The following is a 27508-nucleotide window of genomic DNA, read 5'->3' on the forward strand; positions in this document are numbered from 1 at the left end:
TAACACATACACATACTGATAATAACAGAAAACATGCTCATTAAACTGAACTGTAACTATGGTGATCTGGTGAATGTGACCAAATTAAACCACAACTAACCACATCTGTAGAACACAAACTACTATCTCATTATATACTGTACGTTCCCCACAGATGAGCCCTACATATTTGTACACAGACTGGGTGAGACTGGGAACACCAGCTGGAGACTTTTCTGTCTATGGAAACCACAGATTGAGCACCGCCTACTTTTCTCCTTGTCCCTCCAGCCTGATGTCTTCTTATGGCTGTATGATGGTAGTGTTGTGTTTTTATATCACACATCTTCTCATTGCATCAATGAAATGCATATGTAGTTGTGGTGTGTCCTCCATCCTTACTGTATATGTGGAATGAGCAGTTCTTTGTCCAGCTCCTTGATGAATAGCTGCTGTGCATTGTTTAGAACACTCATGTAATCAGGGTGTTGTTAACATCCACCATATTGTACCAGAGCATCATTGACCACCTCTGTGTTCTTCACTTACATGAGTTGTTGTTAACATCTCATCCATGTAGACCACTCCTCCTTCTGTTTGTTTCTTCTGCTGTCCTCCACTGTTGTGTCATCATACATAGTCCTCAGGAGGACCACAGACTTTCCTTTCTTCTGCACAAAGCTCACCATGGTCATGTTGACATCTCCTGTGATGTGGAGGACCTCATGATGGGTGGTATGTTTGACTTGTTCTGACAATGACTTCACACGATGAACAGTTTCTTCTTCTCTCCAAGTTGGTGCATTTTAGAACCTCCTCAATTATATTGAACATATCCCAGGAATCTTTTGGTGAAATCGCTGTGGATCCAGATGTTGGTCCTGGACAGCTCCTCATAATGTTCTGGCTTCTTGTTCTATGATGAGTGGAAGGATTCTCATTATGAAACTCATAAACTGCTTAGTCGTCCTCATAAGTAATTTCAGACTGATCATAAGAACCAATAATATCTTCATTCTTCTCATGTGGTCCCACCTGCACCATCTTTAGAACCATTTTAGCAGTAAATCATCAAACAGTCATACTCTGGATACAGAACATCCAAATCCCAGCCTTTCAGGTAAAAGGACTTGAAATAGATGGAGCTACCATGGGAGACGTTAGTCAACCATTAAAACAACTTGCTCAAAGACACTTTGGCACATGTGATCAGAAGAAGACCTCTGGATAAGAAGACTATCCCTTATAGTTAATTATATGGGTCATTTCTGACCCACATGAAGCTCAGCAGGGTTGGGGTCAATTATAATTTCCTTAATTGATAATTAATTACAATTATGGCATAATTATAGTTTACAAATGATGTTGCTGTTTTAATTGTATTTAAATTAGAAATGAGTTCAGATAATTGGCATTGTAATTGTAATTGCCATGAAAATTCTTTAAAAATGGTCAATTATAATTCAGCGCTAAACTGTGGAACCATATTACAGTTCTATATGTACAGTTCTACACATAATAATTAATAAAATGTTTCATATCAAACTGTCCCACATGTTACTATTTAAAATAATTAAATCTAGAGGTTTAGTGACACAATAAAAGGCTTTCACACCAAAAATATTAAAAACTTTTCATTAATTATGAATCCTAACAAAGAAACCATTAAATAGGAATAAATTACATGATAAATATTAGTTTTTAGTGTATTTTACAGCTGATTTAGGACCTGTTAGCATTAGAGATGCTAACAGAAAGCTAACACAAGAGGAAGCTTAACTTTTATTAGGTCATTTATTTCAGACTCAGTAATTGTGATTCATCCATCCATCCATCTTCATACCCGCTTATTCCCATTTAACAGGGTCACGGGGGTCTGCCGGTGCCAATTTCCGGCTCTCATAGGGCACTGGGCGGGGGTACACCCTGGACAGGGCGCCAGTCCATCACAGGGCAACACAGACACAGACACAGACAACCATTCACTCTCTCATTCACTCCTATGGGCCATTTAGAGACTCTATCAACCTTACAGTCATGTTTTTGGATGGTGGGAGGAGCCGGAGTACCCGGAGGAAACCCACGCAGCACGGGGAGAACATGCAAACTCCACACAGAAAGGACCCAAGTCCACCCCAGGGCTTGAACCCAGGACCTTCTTGCTGTGAGGCAGACGTGCTAACCACTAAGTCACCATGCGCCCTTAATTGTGATTCATTGTAATTAAACATTAGTAATTAAGAACATAATTGTAATTGAGTTTCTGAGGATAAAAAATATCATAAATGAATTGTAATTGAACATGGGTAATTGAAAATGTAATGTTAAGTGAAAACTATGAAGGTAGATATGTTGCAAAATGTTTGTGTATAAAAAATCCACATGTGAAATAAATGTAACGTCACAAATGATGAGAAAATAAATGTATAGACTGATATTTACACATAAAGTTACAGCTGCAAACGTAATCTAACATTTATTCACATGATTTTTAATTACTTTATAAATGATGGTTTACAACCACAACTCTACAATTATAACTTCTCTAATCTACACTAACACTAACTAACTAACTAACTAAACTCATGTGAATCTGAGCTGCTTGAGGTTTGTAACACATTTTGTGAGACGTTTGTAGCAAAACTGATTCATGCTCATAGAAATGGCCCCTCCCCTCCCTGCTCCCCCATGTGTGGGATTGACCAATCAGAAGCGAGGATTTGGAAACAGTGGGCTGTGTCTTTTTAACACAGCAGTCAGTGATATGACTGAAACAAAGTCATGTTTCTTCACTGTAAAGACAGGATAATGAAATTTACCTCCACAGATTGCTCTGGGCTCCACTATCTGACCTGTGTCCATAGATCTGTGAGCTCTGGTCTCCACTATCTGACCTGTGTCCATAGATCTATGAGCTCTGGGCTCCACTATCTGACCTGTGTCCATAGATCTATGAGCTCTGGGCTCCACTATCTGACCTGTGTCCATAGATCTGTGAGCTCTGGTCTCCACTATCTGACCTGTGTCCATAGATCTATGAGCTCTGGGCTCCACTATCTGACCTGTGTCCATAGATCTATGAGCTCTGGGCTCCACTATCTGACCTGTGTCCATAGATCTATGAGCTCTGGGCTCCACTATCTGACCTGTGTCCATAGATCTGTGATCTCTGGGCTCCACTATCTGACCTGTGTCCATAGATCTGTGAGCTCTGGGCTCCACTATCTGACCTGTGTCCATAGATCTGTGAGCTCTGGGCTCCACTATCTGACCTGTGTCCATAGATCTATGAGCTCTGGGCTCCACTATCTGACCTGTGTCCATAGATCTGTGATCTCTGGGCTCCACTATCTGACCTGTGTCCATAGATCTGTGAGCTCTGGGCTCCACTATCTGACCTGTGTCCATAGATCTGTGAGCTCTGGGCTCCACTATCTGACCTGTGTCCATAGATCTATGAGCTCTGGGCTCCACTATCTGACCTGTGTCCATAGATCTATGAGCTCTGGGCTCCACTATCTGACCTGTGTCCATAGATCTCAGAGACCTGCTGGGTTCATACCTGACTAACATCTCACTGATGTATTCTGGACCAAACCCATTCACACATTTATAACCAGCAGCAGAACTTTACAGTCTCCTCTGAGGCTGACTGGGAGCCAGTGTAATGTGTTCTGACCTCTTTGTTCTGGTTCAGACCTGAGCTGCAGCGTTCTGAACCAGCTGTAGATGTTTGATGAAGACCATTACAATAGTCCAGTCTGCTGGAGATAAAAGCATGGACCAGTTTCTCCTGATCTTTCTGAGTCATTAAACCTTTCACTCTGGAGATGTTCTTTAGGTGGTAGAAGATGTTTTTGTGATAGATTTGATCAATGTCAGAGTTGTTAAAGTGCTGAGGTGCAGCAGAGGGTCTTCTTCTGCAGAGACGTGATGATGAGGGGTTTGAGTAAAACCCAGAATTCTGAGGATATAAATATACATATAAACACATATTACTGGAATATTAACACATATAAACCAAAACATATAGAACATTTTACTGCTGCTAATGTGTAACATATTACTGGTATAATGAGAACATGACACATGTTGTGGTTTATATGAGTTAATATAACATTAATATGTATTTATATCTTCATAAATACCCAGACATGATGATGAGCTGCTACTGTTACTGTCCCACTGTCAGCTGATCAAAGAGAAGTGAGACGTCATGTTGTTCATATATATCAGGTCACGCCCACTCTGACCTTTTCTTCTGACACCGCGATCATTATGGAATGTAGATGTTTATGTGTCGTAAAGCATCGTGCGGTACCAACGTCATCACGTTTTGCACGCGGGTCTAGTCATCGGGCCGTTACCCCCCCCCTGTGGTGCAGTTCACACCTACGCAGGCCAGACAATGGTCTCCATGGTTACACAGAGCTGGTTAGGAACGGCCCTGGTTGCCAGTGTGACCACACCCTTAGTTAGTGTCCATCAGCTCGTTGCTCCAGGGACGTATCCTGCTGTTGTCCTGATCTCAACATTGAACTCTTCATTATTGAATTCTCAACCGTTCTCACTGACGAGCTTGTGTGGATGAAAGAGCAGACATTTCTTTGTTTTCACAATCTTTCTGGCACTGAAACGTGAAATGGTCCATTATATGTAGATACCATACATGTGGCTCCAGCTCCTGCAGATCCACTGTTGATTATATTCTGAATGTAGAGGTAAACCAACAGTTGGCTTTGTGTTGCTGTATCTTTGGGACGTGTCACATTCATATGTTGTAAAATAGTGAAACAGTCCCCGTCTTTGTTCCCTGAACTTTGAATGAGTTTATGCAGGTGATCTACTGATGCATGGACAAACGTTCCTTTGACGAGCACCTTGTTCTTCTCGTCTGGGGACATGTTTTTGTTGCGATCAGGACTTCATCTTCAGCCAGTACATCTTGGATTTGACACTGTGTGTAATCACTGTCTCTTGTGTTGACACAGTAATGTCCTGAGCAGGTAAACTGAAGAGGTATCTGCTGCTTAAACATCACTGCCCTGTCCTTGTCCATGTCTAGCACAGCTCCTCCCCTTTTTAATGATGCTTACTCAGCAGGAGTGGAATATTGACTCTCAATATGACATTGTGTCTGTCCTATTGTAGAGGTAGATGCACTTTTCTCACATTCCATCTCCAGATGGACCTTTCTGTCCTCTTCAGCTTATTTACCTGCTTTTCACTGAGATCATCAACATACAGTAGTTTTCTTCACACACCATGTGAGTGTATGCAGTGTCTATGATGCTGAGCACACACAGCTTCACTAATAAAAACTTTAGACAGTAGATCATTTGTTAACAGCGTGATATTGTTAGTTGGTGTTTATGTGCAGGCAGTCATTATCCCAGTGCTTTCACATCGTGATTGTTTACCAAACTTATCCCGTGGGTTTGTACCCGCTAACGCCGTCACCGTCCTTTGTTGTCCACACTGATGCGTCTGCCTCTCCACGGAGGCTGTTCTGTGAGGAAAGCTGTGTCCTGGTTCAGTTGTATCCCACTTAACAAGGCCGGTGTTTTACCCCCAAATCAACCTTTGAGAGCCCACTTTATGGAAGAGAAGCTCCATGTCGGGCTGAAACCATTCCTCAAATTATTCCATTACAAAAAATGATTCAACACAAATTCTCTGCCTCGATGCTTTGTTTAAGTCACGTGACGTTACCACAGTCTGTATCACGCCCACTTTGCACACGGTCTCTGGTTTCACCCAGACTGATTAATCAACGATTGGTGGACGACGTGGACACCGGTGGAGTGGGAAAAACACAGAAAGTGTGGGACCATTTTACGCTCCACAATGTAGGCCAGTGTTGATGGATCTAGTCTACCATGACAGGACTTCCACGATGCTGCAGCACCAACTTCTGCAAGTGGAGTCTGAGCCTCTACAACAGGGGTCTCCAATCCTGGTCCTCAAGAGCCACTATCCAGGATGTTTTAGATGTTTCCTCTTCCAACACCTGATTGAAATGACCAGGATGGTTATCAGGATTCTGCAGAGCTTGATGGTGAGGTCATCATTGGAATCAGGTGTGTTGGAAGAGGGAAACATCTAACACATGCTGGATAGAGGCTCTTGAGGACCAGGATTGGAGACCCCTGGTCTACAAGGTCATGGTTTTAGTCCTGTTTGATGAGTTAATAGTGATGAAGCATAAGTAACATGAGGACAAATGTGCTAAAATCTCACATAACTTTTAGTGGACACAGACGCACACACATCTCATAACATGTCCTCACCACACATAAGGTATTTATATTAAAAATTTACTAAAATAAAGTTCAGTAAAATAAAACAAAAAACCAAACAATATTTATTCAAAAAATGAAAACAGAAATGCACAAAAATTGAGATTACAGCTGAAAATGTCTGATTCTTATTAATAATTGTTTTATTTACATTTATTTTTTTTATAAATTGCATACATTGAACAATTGTTTGATTTTTTCTTTGATATTCATTCTTCAGTAAGTTGACTTAACTGTGTTGTTATTTTATTGTTACTTATAAACACTAAATGGTTCATTTGCAATAAATGGAATAAATACCTTCATTATTTGTTTGGTTGCTTAAAAACAAAAACCGTTTTTTAATCTGATTAATGGATGGATAAAGTGCTAGATTAATGAATTCCCAAAAGAATGGATAGCCGCTGTTAGCTGTCAATCTTTCTCATTGAGAAGCTAACGGCTAACATAGCATCTAGAAGTGTCACATTGTTCCTTTTCATCTGGTTGTAACGCTGTTCAAAGTTAATAATAAAGTCCACCACTGAAGCTGATGTGGTCAAAGTACGCGTACGCTTCATACGTACAATCTTTTTCCTTTTTCAGAAAAACGGCGTCCAGTTTTACAAACAATGTCGTCATAGCGTTGTCATTGTCCAGTTCCTCCACAGATATCTCCATGGTGATTTCTCAAAGCCACAGCCAGTGCTCGCTTCTTCTTGTCCAGCTCTGGAACCCACGTCCCAATGTTACCTTCATTTCTCCAGCACTCGTATGGCCTGGACTCATCAAACCTCAGTAGTTTGCAGCCAATGGTAACACCACGTTTATTCAGATAAGCACAGAGGAACACCAACAACACGACTCGTACCACACACTGCGTATGCGTGAAGCCAGTATGTACAAGACGTGTTAAAAGTAGAACATGCTAACATCTGGACTGTCCTCCAGGCTCCATGGCTTCAGCTGAGTGTTTGCACTTCTCTGATCCACACTGACAGCTGAAATACTTGCTCTTGATGTCCCAGAACCGTTCTCCATAATCCAGCCTGACAATAGAAGAACGTTGGGTGTTCAAAGTCATATGTGAAGAGTAACAAAGAGACCATTAGTTTGGCCCAGGGTTGGCCTCAATTATGTAACTATAAACTATGTTATATTTCTATGGTTTACACATGGGCCTAGGTGGTAAACCATAGAACTGTGTTATATTTCTATGGTTTACACATAGGTGGTAAACCATAGAACTGTGTTGTATTTCTATGGTTTACACATAGGTCTAGGTGGTAAACCACAGAACTGTGTTGTATTTCTATGGTTTACACATAGGTCTAGGTGGTAAACCACAGAACTGTGTTGTATTTCTATGGTTTACACATAGGTCTAGGTGGTAAACCACAGAACTGTGTTGTATTTCTATGGTTTACACATGGGCCTAGGTGGTAAACCATAGAACTGTGTTATATTTCTATGGTTTACACATAGGTGGTAAACCATAGAACTGTGTTGTATTTCTATGGTTTACACATAGGTCTAGGTGGTAAACCACAGAACTGTGTTGTATTTCTATGGTTTACACATAGGTCTAGGTGGTAAACCACAGAACTGTGTTGTATTTCTATGGTTTACACATAGGTCTAGGTGGTAAACCACAGAACTGTGTTGTATTTCTATGGTTTACACATAGGTCTAGGTGGTAAACCACAGAACTGTGTTGTATTTCTATGGTTTACACATGGGCCTAGGTGGTAAACCACAGAACTGTGTTGTATTTCTATGGTTTACACATGGGCCTAGGTGGTAAACCACAGAACTGTGTTGTATTTCTATGGTTTACACATGGGCCTAGGTGGTAAACCATAGAACTGTGTTATATTTCTATGGTTTACACATGGGCCTAGGTGGAAAACCACAGAACTGTGTTATATTTCTATGGTTTACACATGGGCCTAGGTGGAAAACCACAGAACTGTGTTATATTTCTATGGTTTACACATGGGCCTAGGTGGTAAACCACAGAACTGTGTTATATTTCTATGGTTTACACATGGGCCTAGGTGGTAAACCACAGAACTGTGTTATATTTCTATGGTTTACACATGGGCCTAGGTGGTAAACCACAGAACTGTGTTATATTTCTATGGTTTACACATGGGCCTAGGTGGTAAACCACAGAACTGTGTTATATTTCTATGGTTTACACATGGGCCTAGGTGGTAAACCACAGAACTGTGTTATATTTCTATGGTTTACACATGGGCCTAGGTGGTAAACCACAGAACTGTGTTGTATTTCTATGGTTTATACATGGGCCTAGGTGGTAAACCACAGAACTGTGTTATATTTCTATGGTTTACACATGGGCCTTGGTGGTAAACCACAGAACTGTGTTATATTTCTATGGTTTACACATGGGCCTAGGTGGTAAACCACAGAACTGTGTTATATTTCTATGGTTTACACATGGGCCTTGGTGGTAAACCACAGAACTGTGTTATATTTCTATGGTTTACACATGGGCCTTGGTGGTAAACCACAGAACTGTGTTATATTTCTATGGTTTACACACGGGCCTAGGTGGTAAACCACAGAACTGTGTTATATTTCTATGGTTTACACATAGGCCTAGGTGGTAAACCACAGAACTGTGTTATATTTCTATGGTTTACACATAGGCCTAGGTGGTAAACCATAGAACTGTGTTATATTTCTATGGTTTACACATAGGCCTAGGTGGTAAACCATTATTAAAATCCACTTCACCTGTATGTTATATATAATGCTATCATTGTACCATTTGACAGAAGCAGAAATCTAGAGCTATACTGACAGATAAAGGCTCAGACGTCCACATCAAAAATATTAAAACCATATTTTCATGGATAAAGAGAGATGTGTGTAATTTACAGACATGGGTCAAACTGACCCGTTAGTATTAGAGATGCTAACAGAAAGCTAACACAAGAGGAAAGTTATGTTTTATTAGCTTTTTTATTAAGCGCTCAGTAATTGTGATTAATTGTAATTGAACTTTAGTAATTGAATTCAGGGGAAAATAATTGTAAAGACTTCTGGTCAACGTAATGGTGAGAGTTAAATGTAATTGAGGCCAACCCTGCTGAATCCTACGTTGAAGGCATCTCACCCCAGTTCCTGTCCACTGAGGATGTCTCTGGAGCTGAAGATGGCAATACGGGGGAAGCGGAGGTCCTGGTGCAGCATGAACACACGCAGTGGGAATACGTTGGACTCACACAGGTGGTTGATGAAGCGGCTGATGTTGCCATAGTAACGGCCATCGATGCAGTACACCTCGCCGTCCTTGGCAAAAAGCATGAGGGTGTTTCAGTATCAAAATAAAAGTCTTAATGAAGAACTTAGTGCTAATTAGCTTAGAAAGTGGTTGACCTTGTTGTCCAGGTCAAACATGTATGAATCATTTTCTCTATCGTCTGCTTCTGCATCAGAGATCAGTTCACCAACGTATCTTTGAGGGAAAAAACATCAGATTTAACGTAACCCAATGATTCCCACAACCAGCCAATGACTGATTTCCTTCGTACTCGCAGATGAAGCTTCCCTGTGGAATATCCTGAAGGGCTCGGACTCCCCATCCCATGTTCGGTGTCCGGTAGAGCTGCAGACGAACTCTGTGCAGAGGAAGTAAACCACAACGTTGGTCAGAATCCTTTAGAACTGATCTCCAGAGTGAACGTTGCTTTTCATTGAGCACTTAGTGTTTGACATCATGGTCATTTCTGTGTTTATTGAGCAATTTGGAGTTAGACGTGAACATCTTTCCTGAACAAAAAGAAAGAAACCACAGTGATGTGTCGTATGTCACTCACTTGATCCCAGCCTGCACCACCCTGTTGTTGCATGTCTGAGAACAGGAACAGGCTGAGTTGCATTCAAATATAAGCGGAGGTTCAGTTTGGTTGAAGTCTTGAAGAAGCCGCTGGTTCTGGAAAAACGGAAGACAAAAGATTTGTTCCTTTTTTCTCAAGTACACATTTCCAAAAATGGAAAATAATGTAGAAGAAATGTTATGGGATATTTTAAAATCAATATGCTGATTGAGTTTATCAATAATAAATATCAAACTGTATGTAACCTACATTTAGAACAGCTACTAGTGTTACAAGCAGGAACGCTGCTACTTTAGCACTTTAGCATGCAGCGCTAACTCTACTGTTTACTCATATCCTCTGCTGCTTTATAAAAAGGTTACAGACGTACATTTGGCTCCTATTTCTAGATGCAAATGCTTTGTTTGTTTGGAAAAACAAATTCCAGGTGAGATGCCTAAAGATGATGGAAAAACGCTCTGAACTTCCATCCATGGTGTTGAATATGAAGTTGTTGAAATCCTGTCTAATGTCTACCTTGTCGTACCAGCAGCGGATGCTGAGCTGCCCACAGAGACAGTTAGAGGACGAGCAGTCATCGCTGCAGCTACAGCGCTGAGGAGAAGCAAAACAAGAGCTTTAGCTTTTCTTTTGTCAATGTTCTGTGACGTTAAATTACCTTTAAGCGTGTAATAATGCCATCGGTATTCATGGTGGACGTTTGGCAGTTTTCTGACACATATTGGTAGTCTGACGGGCAGTCCTCGTCGTCCACAGCATTTACACAGGGAATCGGGACGTTCTCGCAACCTTGTGCGACGTCGCTGAGAAAAACACGCAGGAGTCCAATCAGGAAGTAAAAACAGACAGAGCGAGTGTCGAGCATTTGAGACGTCAAAGCTACCTGCTAACGATTCTTTCTGTCCGGAGCATGCGGTTGGTGATTCCCTGTCGTAGCTTCCTGTTGATCTGAAGCGACGCCCACACTGGGGAGTGGACCTGTGCCAGGATGGGCGGGGTTTCTGCCTTCCTGTTCAGGATATCTAGATCTGCAGCTCTGGATAAAAACAGCCTGCACACACACACACACACACACACACACAACATGTACTTTTTAAGGCTCAGTCATTCCTCAAATATCAAATATCAAAATGCAGATAATGAACGTTGGACTCACGTTCAAGGTGACGCTCTCTGACTGCGATGTGGAGGGCTGCGTCTCCATGGAGATTTAATTACATTGTATATTATAGAATCTTCAGAACAATTCAATTACAACATATTTCTTCTATTACGATATTAATTACAATGACACCATTATTTTAATTAATGACCATTAACATAATTACAATTCTAATTGACCCCAACACTGACAAAGCATTCTATCCCCACCTGACAGAGCGTTGGGGCACTCTCCCGTCCCGCATCCCTCCCATGGAGGCTGTGGGGGACGGCCCCACGGGGGCGGGTAGCGGCACGGGTGGCGTGGTGATGGAGGAGGCAGAAGCCGTGGATGAGTTGAAAGAGGGGATGGTGACCTCCTGGGCTTCAGAAGCGTCCTCGCCACAGTGCGGACAGAACAGCAGACCTCCGCCACCGTTTGCCTGACTCCGCCCACCGCCCAGTCCCTGGACAGAAGGAACAATAAAAATAACTTTGTGCTAAATGTTAAAGTAGCGTTTAATGCTAGTAAATAAAATAATCTAAGCTTTAATCTTGCTGTGATTGTTTCTTTGCTTTTAAAAACTCTGTAATCACGTAATTGATCATTGATGCAACTACAAATTCAAATTGTAAAAATCAGTAGTTGTTGTAATCATAATTATATTGTAATTGTGTTCAGATAATTGACTTTGTAATTGGAATGGAATGAAAATTCTATAAAAACTGTCAATTACAATTGAATTAAATGCAAACCTGGGCAACCGTTTTACAACTCTATGGCTTATACATATGAAGTTAATTATTAAAATAAGTTTCATATCAAGTTTTCTCACAACCGTTCAGTTCTGTTGAGGATCATTTCAACAGAACTTATAATATTTTTATGTATTTTACAGCTGATTTAAGACATGGTCAACACTCACCAGTTATGCTAACACAAAGTAACTGTAATTAACTTTCAGGGGGAAAACAATCATTGTAATTGTAATTGGAAAAAATGACGGTCATCATAATCATAATTGAAGATGGATAATTGAAGATGTAATTGTAATTGAATTGACCCCTGATTGTGACACTATGAGGACAGCAGTGGTGTTTACCATGTGAGAGCAGTGAACGTCCTGAATGTACACATTTATCCCAACACAACTTTTCTACACATTTCACAAGCAGCAAAAATAAATAGTGAACTTATCATTTTAAACATATAGAATCAGCCCTTAGAAATACAGCTGATTATACAGTAGTTCATATCAAGTGAAATGTACGGTGGCCCAGAAGGGAAAAGCACAAACTGTCCATTTCTTCCAGTTGAAAAGCTGAACGACGGCTGCCTCGTCCAATCAGCGATGTCTCATGTGACCCCTTCTGGTTTCTGGTTGTGTGTGTGTGTGTTGTGTGTGTGTGTGTGTGTGTTCTCTCTTTCACGTTTTGCTTTGCACTTCAGGGCCACCGTAGAAAAACAATGAAAAGCAGCGTGTTATGAGTCTACAGATACTGGTTCTGACCACCACTGAGCTATGAACAAAGACTGAGAAACCTCTCCATTGATGCTCTCCGTTGCCACGCACTGGCTGCTGTCAACGCGTGGAGCCTCCATCCTACAGCTGCACAGGGGGGGCTCCTCCAGCCCCCCCATATCGCCTGCCAACCACAAACACAAAACTTTAGCTAAGTAAACTTTATAGTGTTTTTCACACACAGAGGTTTATAATGAACACAATGAAGCTCAAACAATCATAAAGCAGATCTATTGGCTCTAAAAAGCCTCTTTAATAAAAGAAGTCTTTAAAAGTCTCCACAGAGTCCAGGGAGTCAAAGGTCACAGGAAGTTCATTCCAGAGATGAAGAACAACAGCTTTAAAGACACGCCTCCTCTGGTTATGGTTCCAGGAACCATTAGCAGGTTTTGACCTGAGGACCTCAGACTCTGAGCTGTAGTGTAGACCTGGATCAGATCTCTGACATCATCTGGAGCATGTCCATGAAGCTCCTGAAAGTCAGGACCAGAACTTTAAAGTTCACTCTGAAGGCAACAGGAAGTCCATGGAGATACTTCAGAGCAGCAGTAATATGGTCTGTGCTGATGGTGGAGGTTTAGAACATACTGTAGGTGGATCAACAGGTAGTTACAGTAGTCCAACCACAACCACACAAAAGCATGAATAATGATCTCCAGCTCTTTTTGTGAGAACATCTGTCTCAGTTTGGAGATATTACACAGCTGGAAGAAAGCGTTCTTTAATAACTGTCTCACATTTGCACTAGAGACATGTCTTCATCAAAGAGAACTCTGAGGTTCCTCAAACTCAGATCTCCCATGTGTTGCTTAATACCAGTGATGACATGTGATGTCATCAATGAGTGTCTCAGTTTTCTCTGAGTTTAGATGTTCTCACTCAGCCACTGCTTTACATGGGACAGGTCGTCCATTAAAGAGGTACGTTTGTGGAGATCTTAGACCAGCAGTACGGTTGTATGTCATCAGCAAACAGGTGAGAAGATACATCACTGAACCTCTGAATGATCTGTCCAACAGGGAGAAGGTAGAATAAAAACAGAAGTGGTCCTAGGACTGAGCCCTGTGGAACACCCCAGCATAGTTTAGCTGACCTCGACATGATGAGATTATCATGTAGACCAAGAGAGAACACCAGGTCAAGGGTGTGGCCCTTACTGTGGGTGGGGCCTGATACATGTTGTTTAATATCAAAGCTTCAATCATTAATAAAAGATCCACTGCTGGGCGGGGCCTATCGTCCTCAACGTGCAGGTTAACGGCACCAGGATTAAAAGTCCTTCCAGTTTGATAAGAGAGGATAAAAGTTATTAAACTCATTTAGAAACACACCAGCAGGGCCAGGAGGACGGTAAATTAAGATATATAAAGTGTCTGACTAACCCATCTTTATCATTTGGGATTCAAAGGAGAAGAAATGTTCAATCATGTGCATCTGTCCTGGTACACAGCAGCAACACCTCCACCTTCTCTAGAGCGGAGCAGCACACAGGGCACAGCTCCTTCAGGTGCATCACCTCTCCAGGGAGGTGGGCGTGCACACATACGTCGTAGGGAATGATTGTCTGTAACTGTCCCAGTCGTTGAAACAGCGTTCCATCGACTCTTTGATGTTAAAAAGTGATCATAAGTCTGTCCAGCATAGGCACCATCACGATGGCACCACAAACCGCTATAAAACCACACACAGGCTCCAACTGGAAGTGAAATGAAATGTAACTTAGTAACTTTAGACTAATTTACTCAAATATTCTTCTAATATTTTGTGACTGATCATAATTGTATGGAGATAAAAACATCTGATATACATGTAATTAGGTTTGGGTGGTGTGGTAATAACTAAATCTACTTTTGCATGCTCTCTCAGATCATATTTTTATGTTTTCTGGGTTGGTTTACAAGCAAACATGTATTTTGTTCATTAAGACTAAATAGTTCAACTGTTTGCTTTTATCTGCAGACACATTAACTCATTCAGTGCCAGCGTTTCTGAGCATTTTGACTGATTTTTAAAGACCCACACAATATTTTGTACTATGACAATCTGAATTGTGACACCTGAAAGATTAAAGTCTCTAATTTCATCAGAAAAATGTATTTTGTTTCTATCTTCTTTCGTTTTTTTCTGTAATCAGCAGTTGAATAGAAGCAAATCACCAGTTTGTGACAAAAAGCTGAGAAAAAACATCTTTTTCTGAAAAAAAAAACTATTAGTGACTTTGAAGCAACTGTTTTTTTTTGCTTTAGTGACACCTCAACATTAAACACTGAGACCAGGCTTTTGATGGCAACATCATTATTATTTCTCTATCTGGGTCAGAGTTTCTTACTGTATTTTCTATCCAATGTGTTCTGGCTCACCTTCTTCCTCCATCTCCACTTCATCAGCAGCCTTTCTCTCTTTGGCCTGGTGTGACAGCAGCCATGAAGACTGTCCATTCTCATTTCTACTGTGAGAAGCTTTTTGTGACTCCAGTACCTACAATAAAAACACCAATCATAGGAATTTAAACTTAAGCATTTTACTGGAAATGCTTGTATGCTAAGCTAAAATGCTGCATTTCCCTCACTTTTTGGCAAACCAAGCATGGACTGGACTTTGACAGTTTGCTGTGATATATGATAGAAGTTAATGGTCCTGTCTTTAATAAACTAGCTTCATCTCTACTGTCCTGCAACCAGTGTTGGCGTCATGAGGGGGCATTAGCGGGCAGTGCCCCCCCAGCTGACCTACTGTACCCCCCCCCACCGGGGAGCTTTTTATTAATCAAAGATATCTGATTGGCTATCACAACTGAATGTGTCCACTCACTGACAGCGTACAGGAGTCTGCTCTATAGATAAAATATACTGTGGTGTCATTGTTTTACATTGGTGCTATTGAACGTACCCTAGAGCTGTTGTAATATGTATATGTGTCATGTTCTGTTGGTTAAGTTTAGTTTTTCTGTGTCTTTGTTTATTTTGAGTCTAGTCTTGTTAACTCTTGTCTGTGTTTCAGGGATTCCTGCTTGTGGCTCCACCCCCCAGTGATGTCTGTGTGAGTGCTTGGTGATTGAGTAGCTCCCTCATGTTTGCACCCAGGTGTGGCCCATTCCTAATCAGGCCTCCTCCACTATTTAATGAGTGCTTGGTCACAGTGTGGTTGCTGGTTCGTTGTGTGTAATGTCAGGTTCATTATCGCCTTCCTCGTCTCTAGTCTTGTTCCCTGATTCCTTCATGCTGCCTGTTTTGGATTTTAGTTTTGATGTTGGATTTTTGAATTAAAACATGGATTGGTTCCAAGAACGCTACTCTTGCATCCTGCCTCCATCTTTTCCTGCATTTGGGTCCACACCAACAGCTAACCGTGACAGAACGAACCAGCCACAAGTGGATCCAGCGAAGATAGATTTGGCAGAGATGGACCTGGCTGAAGGGACTTCATACTGGCAGAGCTACCTACTGGAGGCCAGGGAAGATCTGTGGTATGGATGGGAGGACGAGCCTGTTAGGGATCCCTACTGGGGAACTCGACTGGCTTTGGGAGGACCCCGGAGCCTACAACGAGGTAAAGGTCGGTCAAGAAGGAAGGGTCAGCCCCGCCAGTCTCCTAGCTCCCAGGCTAGCGTCCCTGTATCCCCTAGCGTCCAGGCTAGCGTCCCTGTATCCCCTAGCTCCCAGGCTAGCGTCCCTGTGTCCCCTAGCTCCCAGGCTAGCGTCCCTGTGTCCCCTAGCTCCCAGGCTAGCATCCCTGTGTCCCCTAGCTCCCAGGCTAGCGTCCCTGTGTCCCCTAGCTCCCAGGCTAGCGTCCCTGTGTCCCCTAGCTCCCAGGCTAGCGTCCCTGTGTCCCCTAGCTCCCAGGCTAGCGTCCCTGTGTCTCCTAGCTCCCAGGCTAGCGTCCCTGTGTCTCTTAGCTCCCAGGCTAGCGTCCCTGTGTCTCTTAGCTCCCAGGCTAGCGTCCCTGTGTCTCTTAGCTCCCAGGCTAGCGTCCCTGTGTCTCTTAGCTCCCAGGCTAGCGTCCCTGTGTCTCTTAGCTCCCAGGCTAGCGTCCCTGTGTCTCTTAGCTCCCAGGCTAGCGTCCCTGTGTCTCTTAGCTCCCAGGCTAGCGTCCCTGTGCTGTCCAGGCTAGCGTCCTTAGCTCCCAGGCTAGCGTCCCTGTGTCTCTTAGCTCCCAGGCTAGCGTCCCTGTGTCTCTTAGCTCCCAGGCTAGCGTTCCTGTGTCCCCTAGCTGTCAGGCTAGCGTTCCAGTCCCGGCTCCACGCACCCGGCCGCCGCCAGCCCTGCCGCCAGCCCCGGCTCCCCGCACCCGGCCGCCGCCTGCCCTGCCGCCAGCCCCGGCTCCCCGCACCCGGCCGCCGCCTGCCCTGCCGCCAGCCCCGGCTCCCCGGGGCTGGCTGGTCATCCAGGGTTTTTGATTTAAGAAAACCCGGGTGTTTTTGTCCACAGTCACATTCCCAATGCAGAACTGGATATAGTCCAGTACCGTTCCTGTGAATGTCTCCAAGTCCTGATGTGCGAATAAGTCCCAGTCTGTCTGTTCAAAGCAGTCCTGTAGTTTGAGGAGTGCGTTTCCAGTTCAGGTTTTAAAGGGGACATATCATGGTTTTAAATCCTTTCTTTTTACATATAAATCATACAGTTGTGGTCTACTGTATATAAAGCAGAACTGCACTGCTTGGGTCTGAATTCCTCATTATTAAAGCTCCTCCCCTTTTCTGATGTGCTTCTGAGAGCAACTCGTTTTGGTGCTGTCTCTTTAAATGCAAATGAGACACTTCATACCCCGCCCCCTCTCGGTTCAACTCCACCCTGCTCGGCCATTTTTGTAGTTTGATAGAAGAGATACGGCTATGTAGCGGTGCATAAACTGGATGGACAAGTTTAACGTTGTTGACATTGTGTAAATAACGTGTGAATAAAAAGTTTAACCCAGCCCCCCCTGTACATCAACGGTGGATATCTCCGCGGATATGTCCTGGTCAGAGAACATCACGGCAGTCTGCAAGAAGGCTCAGCAACGGCTACACTTCTTGAGAGTTCTCAGGAGATATAAACTAAATTCCAACCTGCTACTGATCTTCTACCGCTCAGCCATCGAGAGCCTGCTGACGTACTGTATCACAGTATGGTACGGCAGCTGCACCGCTGCAGACAGGGCGAGGCTCCAGAGAGTTGTAAAGGCAGCACAAAAAAATCATTGGCTGCCCTCTCCCCTCCCTGATGGACATTTCCACCTCCCGCTGTCTCAACAGAGCTAAAACCATCACCAAAGACTGCTGCCACCCTGGCTTTGACTTCTTTGACCTGTTGCCCTCAGGGAGGCGCTACAGGTACATTAAGGCCAGAACAAACAGACTCAAAAATAGTTTTTTTCCAAAAGCAATAACCACTCTGAATTCTCATATGCGCTGAGCTCATATTCATACCCACGGACTCTGCCCAGCCACTTTTTAAATACAAAATGCACATACAGTTCACTTTACCTCATTTCCTGTACTGTCTATTTATTTATTTATTTATGTCCTATGTTTTATTGTTTGTTGTTTATTTGATTCTTGCACTGCTACTGGAGTTGACTGTTTTTAATCTCATGGTACATGTGTACAATGACAAATAAAGGCATTCATTCATTCATAGACGATGCTGTAAACCTGGCTCTCCACTTCATCCTCCAGCACCTGGACTCCCCAGGCTCCTACGCCAGGATCCTGTTTGTGGACTTCAGCTCTGCTTTCAACACTATAATCCCAGCTCTCCTTCAGGACAAGCTTTCCCAGCTGAACGTGCCAGACTCCACCTGCAGGTGGATCACAGACTTCCTGTCTGACAGGAAGCAGCACGTGAAGCTGGGAAAAACCATCTCTGCTCCAGGACCATCAGCACTGGATCTCCTCAGGGCTGTGTTCTTTCTCCTCTGATCTTCTCCCTGTACACCAACAGCTGCACCTCCTCTCACCAGTCGGTCAAACTCCTGAAGTTTGCAGACGACACGACCATCATGGTCTCATCTCTGATGGAGACGAGTCTGACTACAGGTGGAGACAGACCGGCTGGTGTCCTGGTGCAGCCAGAACAACCTGGAGCTCAACGCTTTAAAGACAGTGGAGATGATAGCAGACCACCTCCATGAAGAAATGACCTGCTGCACTGTATTTATCATATTTATCCTTTATTCTCTATCTATCCTTTATATTTATCATCATTATTATTATTGTTTCTATGTTCTTCACACTGACTACCAAGTCAAATTCCTTGTGCTGTTTTAAAAATCGTACTTGGCCAATAAAACATTTCTGATTCTGATGTACTGAGTGCGCATTGTACTGAGATTGTACAGTATAAGTGCATGCGCGCACATACACACTACCAGAAAATGAATTTTTGCTAAAAAAAAAACAATAATTCATTTTTGTTTTCAAAGTGAATGAACACGTGTTTTATTTGTTTATTGGATTAGGTTAGGATTAGGGTTATAGGTAAACTCAGTACATGACACCAGCATATTTACCGAGTTAATTTTTTTTTTATCAATCAATCAATCAATCAATCTTTATTTGTATAGCGCCAAATCATAACCAATGGTATCTCAAGACACTTTACAGTAGAGCAGTCTTAAGGACGGACTCTTCATTTTATGGATACACACATATGCATATATACGTATATACACATACATATGTATCCCACACCCAACATGAATTCATCATGGCGGCAAGGAAAACCTTCTGTTAAGCAGCAGGAACCTTGTGTGGATCCCATTCCTATGATGAACAGCCATCCACGTTATGCTGTGTTGGGTGTGTGCAGAGAAAAGGGTGGAGACAGAGCCGCTGAGTCTCTGTAACTCCACACTGAGGATCCCACGGACCTGCAAGACAAAAGCCAGAAGGAGTACAGGAGCAAACACACAAGGGAGTAAGCAGACATAGAGGGAGTGTTTGAAAGAGGAATGGGACCCTCTCCGGTCCCTCTCTAACCTAAATGACCTCTCTCTTAACGCCCTCTCCAACCTCTCTCCAACCGAGCATGCCAGACCCCCCCCCCCCGGCAGTCTATGCCTATTGCATCTTAATTATGAGCTATGAGCTGGTTCCTAACTAAAAGCTTTATCAAAGAGGAATGTTTTGAGCCTAACCTTAAAGGTAGAGAGGGTGTCTGCCCCCCGAACCGTGGTTGGTAGATGGTTCCAGAGAAGTGGGGCCTGATAACTGAAAGCTCTTCCTCCTATACTACTTTTAGAGATGAATGGAACAACGAGTAGTCCAGCATTTTGAGAGCGTAGTGTTCTGGGGGGATTGTATGGCACTACAAGCTCCTTGAGATAGACTGGTGCCTGTCCATTTAGGGCTTTATAAGTGAGAAGAAGAATCTTGAATTCTATTCTATATTTTATGGGAAGCCAATGCAGAGAGGCTAATACAGGAGTAATGTGATCTCTTCTCCTAGTTTTAGTCAGTACACGTGCTGCAGCATTTTGAACCAGCTGAAGTGTCTTAAGCGACTTGCTCGGGCAGCCTGCTAAAAGAGAATTACAATAATCCAGTCTAGAGGTAACAAAAGCATGGACTAGTTTTTCGGCGTCGCCCTGAGACAGGATAGATCTGATTTTAGCAATGTTACGGAGATGAAAGAAGGCAGTTCTTGAAGTTTGTTTTATGTGAGAGTTGAAGGATAAGTCCTGATCAAATAGAACCCCAAGGTTTCTAACAGTTGTGCTTTGTGCCAGAGTAATGCCATCTAGGGCAGTTAGGCTAGCATAGGTTTCTCTAAGGTGTCGCGGGCCCAGTACAATGAGCTCAGTCTTGTCTGAGTTGAGAAGAAGAAAATTTTGGTCCATCCAGGCCCTAATGTCCTTTAGACAGGCCTCAAGTTTAGATAGCTGATTTGTCTCACCTGACTTCATTGATACATACAGTTGGGTATCATCAGCATAGCAGTGGAAGTTAACAGAGTATTTTCTCATAACATTACCAAGGGGGATCATATAGATACAGAAGAGGATTGGACCTAGCACAGAGCCCTGAGGAACCCCGTAGCTTACTTTAGTGTACACAGAAGACTTATTATTCACGTGTACAAACTGGTACCTATCAGATAGGTAGGACTTAAACCAGTTTAGGGCAGTCCCTGTGATTCCAAGTAATTTCTCTAATCTCTCTAGTAGAATATAGTGATCTATAGTGTCAAAAGCTGCACTAAGATCTAATAAAACCAGCACTGAGAGTCGTCCTTCATCTGAAGCCCAGAGTAGATCATTAGTTACTTTAACTAAAGCAGTCTCTGTGCTGTGTTGAGCTCTAAAGCCTGACTGGAAGTCCTCGAACAGGCTGTTGTTTTGAAGAAATTCACAGAGCTGAGCTGCCACAACTTTCTCAAGAATCTTTGAAATAAAAGGAAGATTAGATATAGGCCTGTAGTTTGCTAAAGTGCTGGAATCAAGAGTAGGTTTTTTGAGAAGGGGTTTGATTACAGCTACTTTAAAGGACTGTGGCACGTAGCCTATTGATAGGGATATATTTATTGTCTCCAACAAAGATGGGCAGACCAGGGGAACAACTTCTTTAAACAGCTTAGTTGGGATCGGATCTGAAAGGCAGGTCGATGGTTTGGAGGATGAAATAATAGAGTTAAGTTCCTGAAGTCCTATATGTGTGAAACAGTTTAGGTTCGGCCTATTTACATTTAATGGTACAGCAGGCCCAGGTGAAGGCAGGGAGTGGCTAATTTTATCTCTAATCTTGTGAATTTTATCGTTAAAAAATGTCATAAAGTCCTCACAGCTGAGGGCTAGAGGAATCATGGGCTCAATAGAGCTCTGACTTTGTGTTAGCCTGGCTACAGTGCTGAAAAGGTACCTCGGATTATTTTTATTTTCTTCAATTAGTGAGGAGTAGTATGTAGATCGACTATGTCGTAAGGCTGTCATGTATTTACTATGGCTTTCTTGCCAAAGTATTCGTGACTCCTCTGTTTTATTGGAGCGCCACATTCTCTCTAATTTACGGGTTGTCTGTTTGAGTGTGTGAGTTTCAGAGCTAAACCACGGAGCTTTCCTCTGACGTTTAATAGTTTTTTCCCTCAATGGGGCAATTGAGTCCAAGGTGGATTTTAGTAGACTAGCAGAGCTATCGACAAGCAGATCCAGTTGAGAGGGGTTATAATTAATATCATAGTTATTTATTGGATGGTGCACTGAGTTTAAGGCAGGAGGAATGGCCTCTTTAAATTTAGCCACAGCACTGTTGGATAGATTTCTACTTGTAACTATTTTATTGCACAGTGCGAGATCCTCTAGGATAATGTTAAAAGATATTAAAAAGTGATCTGATAGCAGAGGATTTTCAGGGTAGATTTTTAGTTCATTAATATCAAGGCCATATGTTAGAACAAGATCAAGAGTATGATTTAAACGATGAGTAGCTTCATTAATAGTTTGAAAAAAGCCAACTGAGTCTATTAGGGACATAAAGGCTGAGCTCAGGCTATCACTATCTTTGTCCACATGGATATTAAAATCTCCTACTATCAGTATTTTATCAGAACTGAGGACTAAGTTTGATATAAACTCAGAGAATTCTGATAGAAATTCAGAATAAGGGCCTGGAGGACGGTAAATTATCGCAAATAAGACTGGCTGGCAGGTTTTTGATTCGATATGAGATAAATTTAGAACCAGGCTTTCAAAGGAAGTGTAACTGGCCTTTGGTTTAGGATAGATTAGGAGAGAGGAATGATAAATAGCTGCTACACCACCTCCACGGCCTATGTCTCGTGGCATATGAGTATTTAAATGACTGGGAGGAGTGGCTTCATTTAAACTAACATATTCATCTTGATACAGCCATGTTTCAGTTAAACAGAATAAATCAAGGTTATTTTCTGAGATAAGGTCATTTACTAGTAGAGATTTGGATCTCAGTGATCTAATATTTAATAGAGCACATCTAATGGTTTTATGTTTTGGTGTTTCTAGATTTGAGATTTTAATTTTTTTCAGATTTTTATAATTGATAGCTCTTTTATTTGATTTTATGTTAAAATCATTGTGAAATATGGGTCGGGGGACTGACACCGTCTCCATAAAATAATATTCATCACCATCACAACAGTTGTCATGGCGATGAACACAGCTATCCTGATAGCAATGGGAGGGAAACTGCCCTAAGGCAAGCGCAGAGGGGCGTGGAGGACTCCCCCTCTGTAACATGGTCTCATTCATGAGATGTCATAAATGTGCCATGTTTTTACCATCCGGTTAATTGATTTATTGATCATCGGCCCAGGCCTAATGTCCTCTCTTATGCCGTTAAATTGTTGGATGAAATCCCGTCTAAAATCCCAGAGCAGTGTCAGGATTAAGCCCAGGCTAGCTTCCTGGCTCGGCCCAGCAGCGGTGTCAATCTGCAAGTCGTCCTCCATGTTGCTAATGCTGCTAGTTTGTGACAGTTCACCTTCTTCTTCCTCATTGTGTTTTATTTCTTTGTGTTAGTTTTTTTCTTCACTTTTTGTGCCATGTCCCCTCTTGTTGTAGCACGTCTTCCAGAAGATTCCAGTTATATACGGAGACACTTAATTCCTACTGTCAGAAGCCTATCGCTGCAAGCGGACATCGTGTAGTGTGATAGACCGGAAGTTAGTCAAGTTTACGGGACTCCACATCCCACAATGCAATGTACAAAAATGTCAAAAAAAAGTCATGATTATGTAACACTAAGTCATATGAGATAAGTCATAATTACGACTTGGTATCTAATAATTATGACTTAAATTTGTTTAGTTTTTTTTTACTTTTCCCATCATTTTGACTTTAGTATATTATAATTATGAGACAGTATCTCATAGATGGATAGGTAGATTTTTTCTATTTATTATTATATTGTTTGGCGGAATGGGCTTCCATACGATTCACTGATCTATGAAGCATACATCTACTAAAAAAATATGAGTCCTATAGCAGATTTAACTTATTAGAAATGAACTGTTGGAATCCATGGAATCACTCACCTGCTCAGACATGCTAAACGGGGCTCCGCTGTCTTTAGCTTGGAGCCTCACTTCTACCACTTTATCTTCTAACTGCAAAAGATGCCAAAAGGAGTCAAAGTTATCCAACACAATGGAAAAGAGGAACAATGGATGAAGTGAAGACCCGCACCAAGTCTGAACCCTTGTGAGATGAATGGGAATCTAGGATATTGTTGTCAATGTCCTCGTCCATGTGTCCATCACTGCTGCTCTTTGATGGAGTCCTTTCAGTACCAGGCAAGGCCTTTACAGGAGATGATGTTTAGATTAATATAAGACCAGTTAACAACTGTGATGAATACTTTATAACAAGCAGTGTGTTCGTCTCAATAGGATTTTACTAATCATTTATGAATTTGGCAAAACTCATTTTAGTTCAGGAGCCAAATACGGAGCCGTTTGATCTCAAGTGGGCCACAGATTTTGTGCGGGAAAATGAGTAATTTCAACATTATTGTGCTTTATTTTGCCAAACCAACAACACCCAAGCAATAGGTGACAGATATCAGTCCCAACGGCATCTTCACTTTAAATTTCCTTGGTTTTATGACCAATTTCTTTTTAATTAGGGGAAATGTTATGTCATAATTTAAGGAAAATGTAAGGATTTTGTCAGAAACATAATGTTTAAAATGACTTCAATCATGCGATTGTTGAGTTTCATTTACAAAACGATTCATGTTTTCTCTGTAAATTTGACTTTCCCCTGAGGGCTGAATTGGACGCTCCAAAGGGTGGGATTTGGCCCCCGGGCCATGGGTTTGACACGTACACTAAATGGTTAATTTACACACACCTGTGAAAGAAAAAAGGTTTCTGTTGGAATCCTGTGCAGCCTGATCTCTGGGTTCTTCAGTCCAACACTGGAACCAGAAGGTGTCGTCACCATCCGTGTATCGCTGGGATCTGAAGATGATTCCTGCTCCATGTCTCCATCCACACAGAGATGTGAGTGGAGAACAGATGAAGTGCTGAAGGTCTTCCCACACTCATCACATATGAAAACATTCTTCTCATGAACTCGTTGGTGGAGATGAAGTTGAGATTTGCTCTTGTAAGATTTTCCACATGTGTCACATTTATGAGGTCTTTCTGATGAGTGGCTGATTTGGTGATGTTTTAACCGTTGATATGTTGTAAAAACTTTGTCACACTGGTCACAGGGACACACTTCATGTCCAGTGTGAGATCTCAGGTGATGGATGAGGGCTTGTTTCTGTTTATATATTTTCCCACAGTGGTCACAGCGATACAACTCTGTTCTGGAGTGAGTCTGCATGTGAGTCGTTAAATTTGATCTTTGTGTGAAAGTCTTTCCACACTGTTCACATCTGTGACCTTTGACTCCACGATGAATGAGGACATGTCTACTGAGGTCAGCAGATAGACTAAAAGTCTTTCCACATTCATCACACGTGTGTGGTTTCTCTCCACTGTGAACAAGCTGATGGCGTTTCAGGTGATCTTTTCGAGCAAAAGCTTTTCCACACTGATCACAGCTAAACGGTTTTTTCTCCAGAATGAATTTGTTGATGTTCAGTGAGCTTTGATTTAAAGCTAAAGTCCTTCCCACACTGGTCACATGTATGTTTAGCTTTAACTCCAGCTTGGCTCTGCTGTTGAACTCTTTGCTCTGAAGTTTTTCTCTTAGATTTGTTTCTTTGTTGTGGCTGAGCTTTGTGGTCCTGAGAACGTAGAGGTGTCACTTTGTTCTGGCTTCCAGAGTCCTGTAGAACAGTTAGAGATTAAACACAGAGAAGGAACCAAACAAACATTTGTTTCTAAATGTGTTCCTAGAAAGAACAGTGGCTGTTAAAGATGGATCAGACATAGCATTAGGCTTAGTAGGAGATCAACTTCAATAGAACATCCACATGGACGTCAGGAACCAAAGTTTACCAGCAGAACATTGACCAAAGCATCACTGCCTCCACAGCTCAGTGGCAGGGCTTTTCCACCGGGCAGGAGCTGGTGCTAACTTGGAGTCAGCTCGTGTTTTGGCTACGGGCCATTCTGTTTCCACCAACATAGCTCCAGCTCTTGGAGCCAAAAACCAGGGCTACGCTGGTCCCACGTAGCTTCTGGGCTACAGCTCAGCTCTGAAGTGGGCGGGTGGTAGGCGGGGTTATCTGCGGTCCTCCAAAAACGAAAAGCAGCCATTTTTTTAAGCTGGCGAGCGGCTGGTCACGTTAGCGCAAATCCGACAAAAAATATTTAAAAGTGAGTCCAAAGTAAGTCCAAGATGACAGAGCAGTGGTCAGAGGAGGAGAACATTGTTTCCTGGTTCTGTGCATGTCTGAAGAGATTCAGGGGAAGTGGGCGGAGCCCCACGGACTGAACAGAACTACAGCCACGGAGGAACTCGTCCTGTAGAACTGTTACTAATTCTGGTAAGTTTTATTTCACCTGTTGTTAAACTACTACCAATATTAACTTGCTACAATATTCCCTCATCAATATGATGAACGTTACCTCTAACGTGGTGCAGGCTAGTCAGTTAGCCTCTGGTTAGCTAGGAAACCATAACAATACTTTAATATTCCTGAAAGCAGCAGTAATATATCATTGATCTGTATTCAGAACTGATCTTATTGTTACATAATGATAATATAATAATATTAATGTGGTAACAACGTTTCTGATCACAGTTAGATTTAAAGGTTCATCTGTAGCTCAGCTCGTCTTCATCTCAGAACAAATACAGTTAGATTTATTTATTTTATGCAAACATGTACAATATGATCTGTTGGTCCATCCTAAAATATCATTTGTTTATGAACAAATGAAACTATTATTAATAACTAATATTGTTTTCTATTCCTGGACAAAACCAGGCACTTTCTTGATCAAAAAGCATTGCACACTCTTTATTGTACAATTGTTTTACTATATTTGAGATATTATCTAGAGGTTTGGGGAAATACATACATGACAAACATCCAATTGTTATTCATATTTCATAAAAAAGATCCATCAGACTCAGACATAACGCAGGATACAGAGACACACACATGGATTATTGTTAAAAACACCACATTTAAAACTCCAGATCTCATCAAACTCTAAACTGTCCAAATGATTTATAAAGTAAAGGTTTATTTCCAAAAGTGTTGCAGAAAAGATTTTTAGAGAGAGAAGTGGAAAATAATTTAAGAGAACTACCTTTCAAGATGAAAAATACTAGAACAACAGTCAAAAGGATGAATATAACAATATCAGGGATGAAACATAACAACATAAATCAGTTTAAAAAGTTTTTTAAAATCATATATTTTTATTAAATATAAGAATTAAGAGTAACAATTTCACCAAGTACATGTCATATATACATTCATGTGTATATGTGTTTGATGTGAATGTATACACTGTATATAAAACTTGTGTAGAATAAATAGTTAAAATAGTAATATAAGCTAAATATTTTGTGTGTGTGATTATCTAGAGAACCTTGTTTAGTTTTATTGTGATAAGGTAGGTTTGTATAAGCTTTGCTTCAAACTACACACTTTAAGGATTACACAGTTGAGTGTTTGTTTTTGTATTTTCTTATTATGGAGAATGCTGGAATAAATAATAAATTAAATATTATTTTAATGCTTCTATGCAGTAAAAAAAAGGAGGAAGATGTTAATGCAGATGTTCTTCATGGAACAGTCAGCGACACGGTTCATGGACCAGAACCAGGAACAGGACTACGTCCATGGTCCATAACC

At 41.8% G+C, this 27508-nt stretch overlaps 1 protein-coding gene across 1 annotated transcript; it reads right to left on the bottom strand.

Moving 5' to 3' along the window:
- Nucleotides 1-6746: 6746 nt before the first annotated feature.
- On the bottom strand, nucleotides 6747-24645 carry LOC114464316 (histone-lysine N-methyltransferase EHMT2-like). The gene is made up of 14 exons (XM_028448352.1): nucleotides 24592-24645; nucleotides 23926-24039; nucleotides 23775-23846; nucleotides 15150-15267; nucleotides 12810-12913; nucleotides 11498-11733; nucleotides 11010-11177; nucleotides 10785-10929; nucleotides 10643-10720; nucleotides 10106-10221; nucleotides 9821-9907; nucleotides 9666-9744; nucleotides 9403-9578; nucleotides 6747-7306 (listed from the first exon to the last, which is right to left on the bottom strand). Exons 2-14 carry the CDS (start codon nucleotides 23986-23988, stop codon nucleotides 7186-7188), a joined length of 1563 nt encoding a protein of 520 aa, XP_028304153.1. The 5' UTR covers nucleotides 23989-24039; nucleotides 24592-24645; the 3' UTR covers nucleotides 6747-7185.
- Nucleotides 24646-27508: the final 2863 nt, after the last annotated feature.

Source organism: Gouania willdenowi, chromosome 6 (genome assembly GCF_900634775.1).
Source record: "Gouania willdenowi chromosome 6, fGouWil2.1, whole genome shotgun sequence".
NCBI lineage: Eukaryota > Metazoa > Chordata > Actinopteri > Blenniiformes > Gobiesocidae > Gouania > Gouania willdenowi.

Excerpts from the sequence above, each read along its gene's own strand:
- LOC114464316 (XM_028448352.1), bottom strand. The coding sequence starts at position 23,988 with ATGGACGAGGACATTGACAACAATATCCTAGATTCCCATTCATCTCAC. Across the intron at positions 10,930-11,009 it reads ACAGAAAGAATCGTTAGCAG|CGACGTCGCACAAGGTTGCG; the intron begins GTAGCTTTGACG and ends TGTTTTTCTCAG. Across the intron at positions 10,222-10,642 it reads TCCGCTGCTGGTACGACAAG|AACCAGCGGCTTCTTCAAGA; the intron begins GTAGACATTAGA and ends CCGTTTTTCCAG.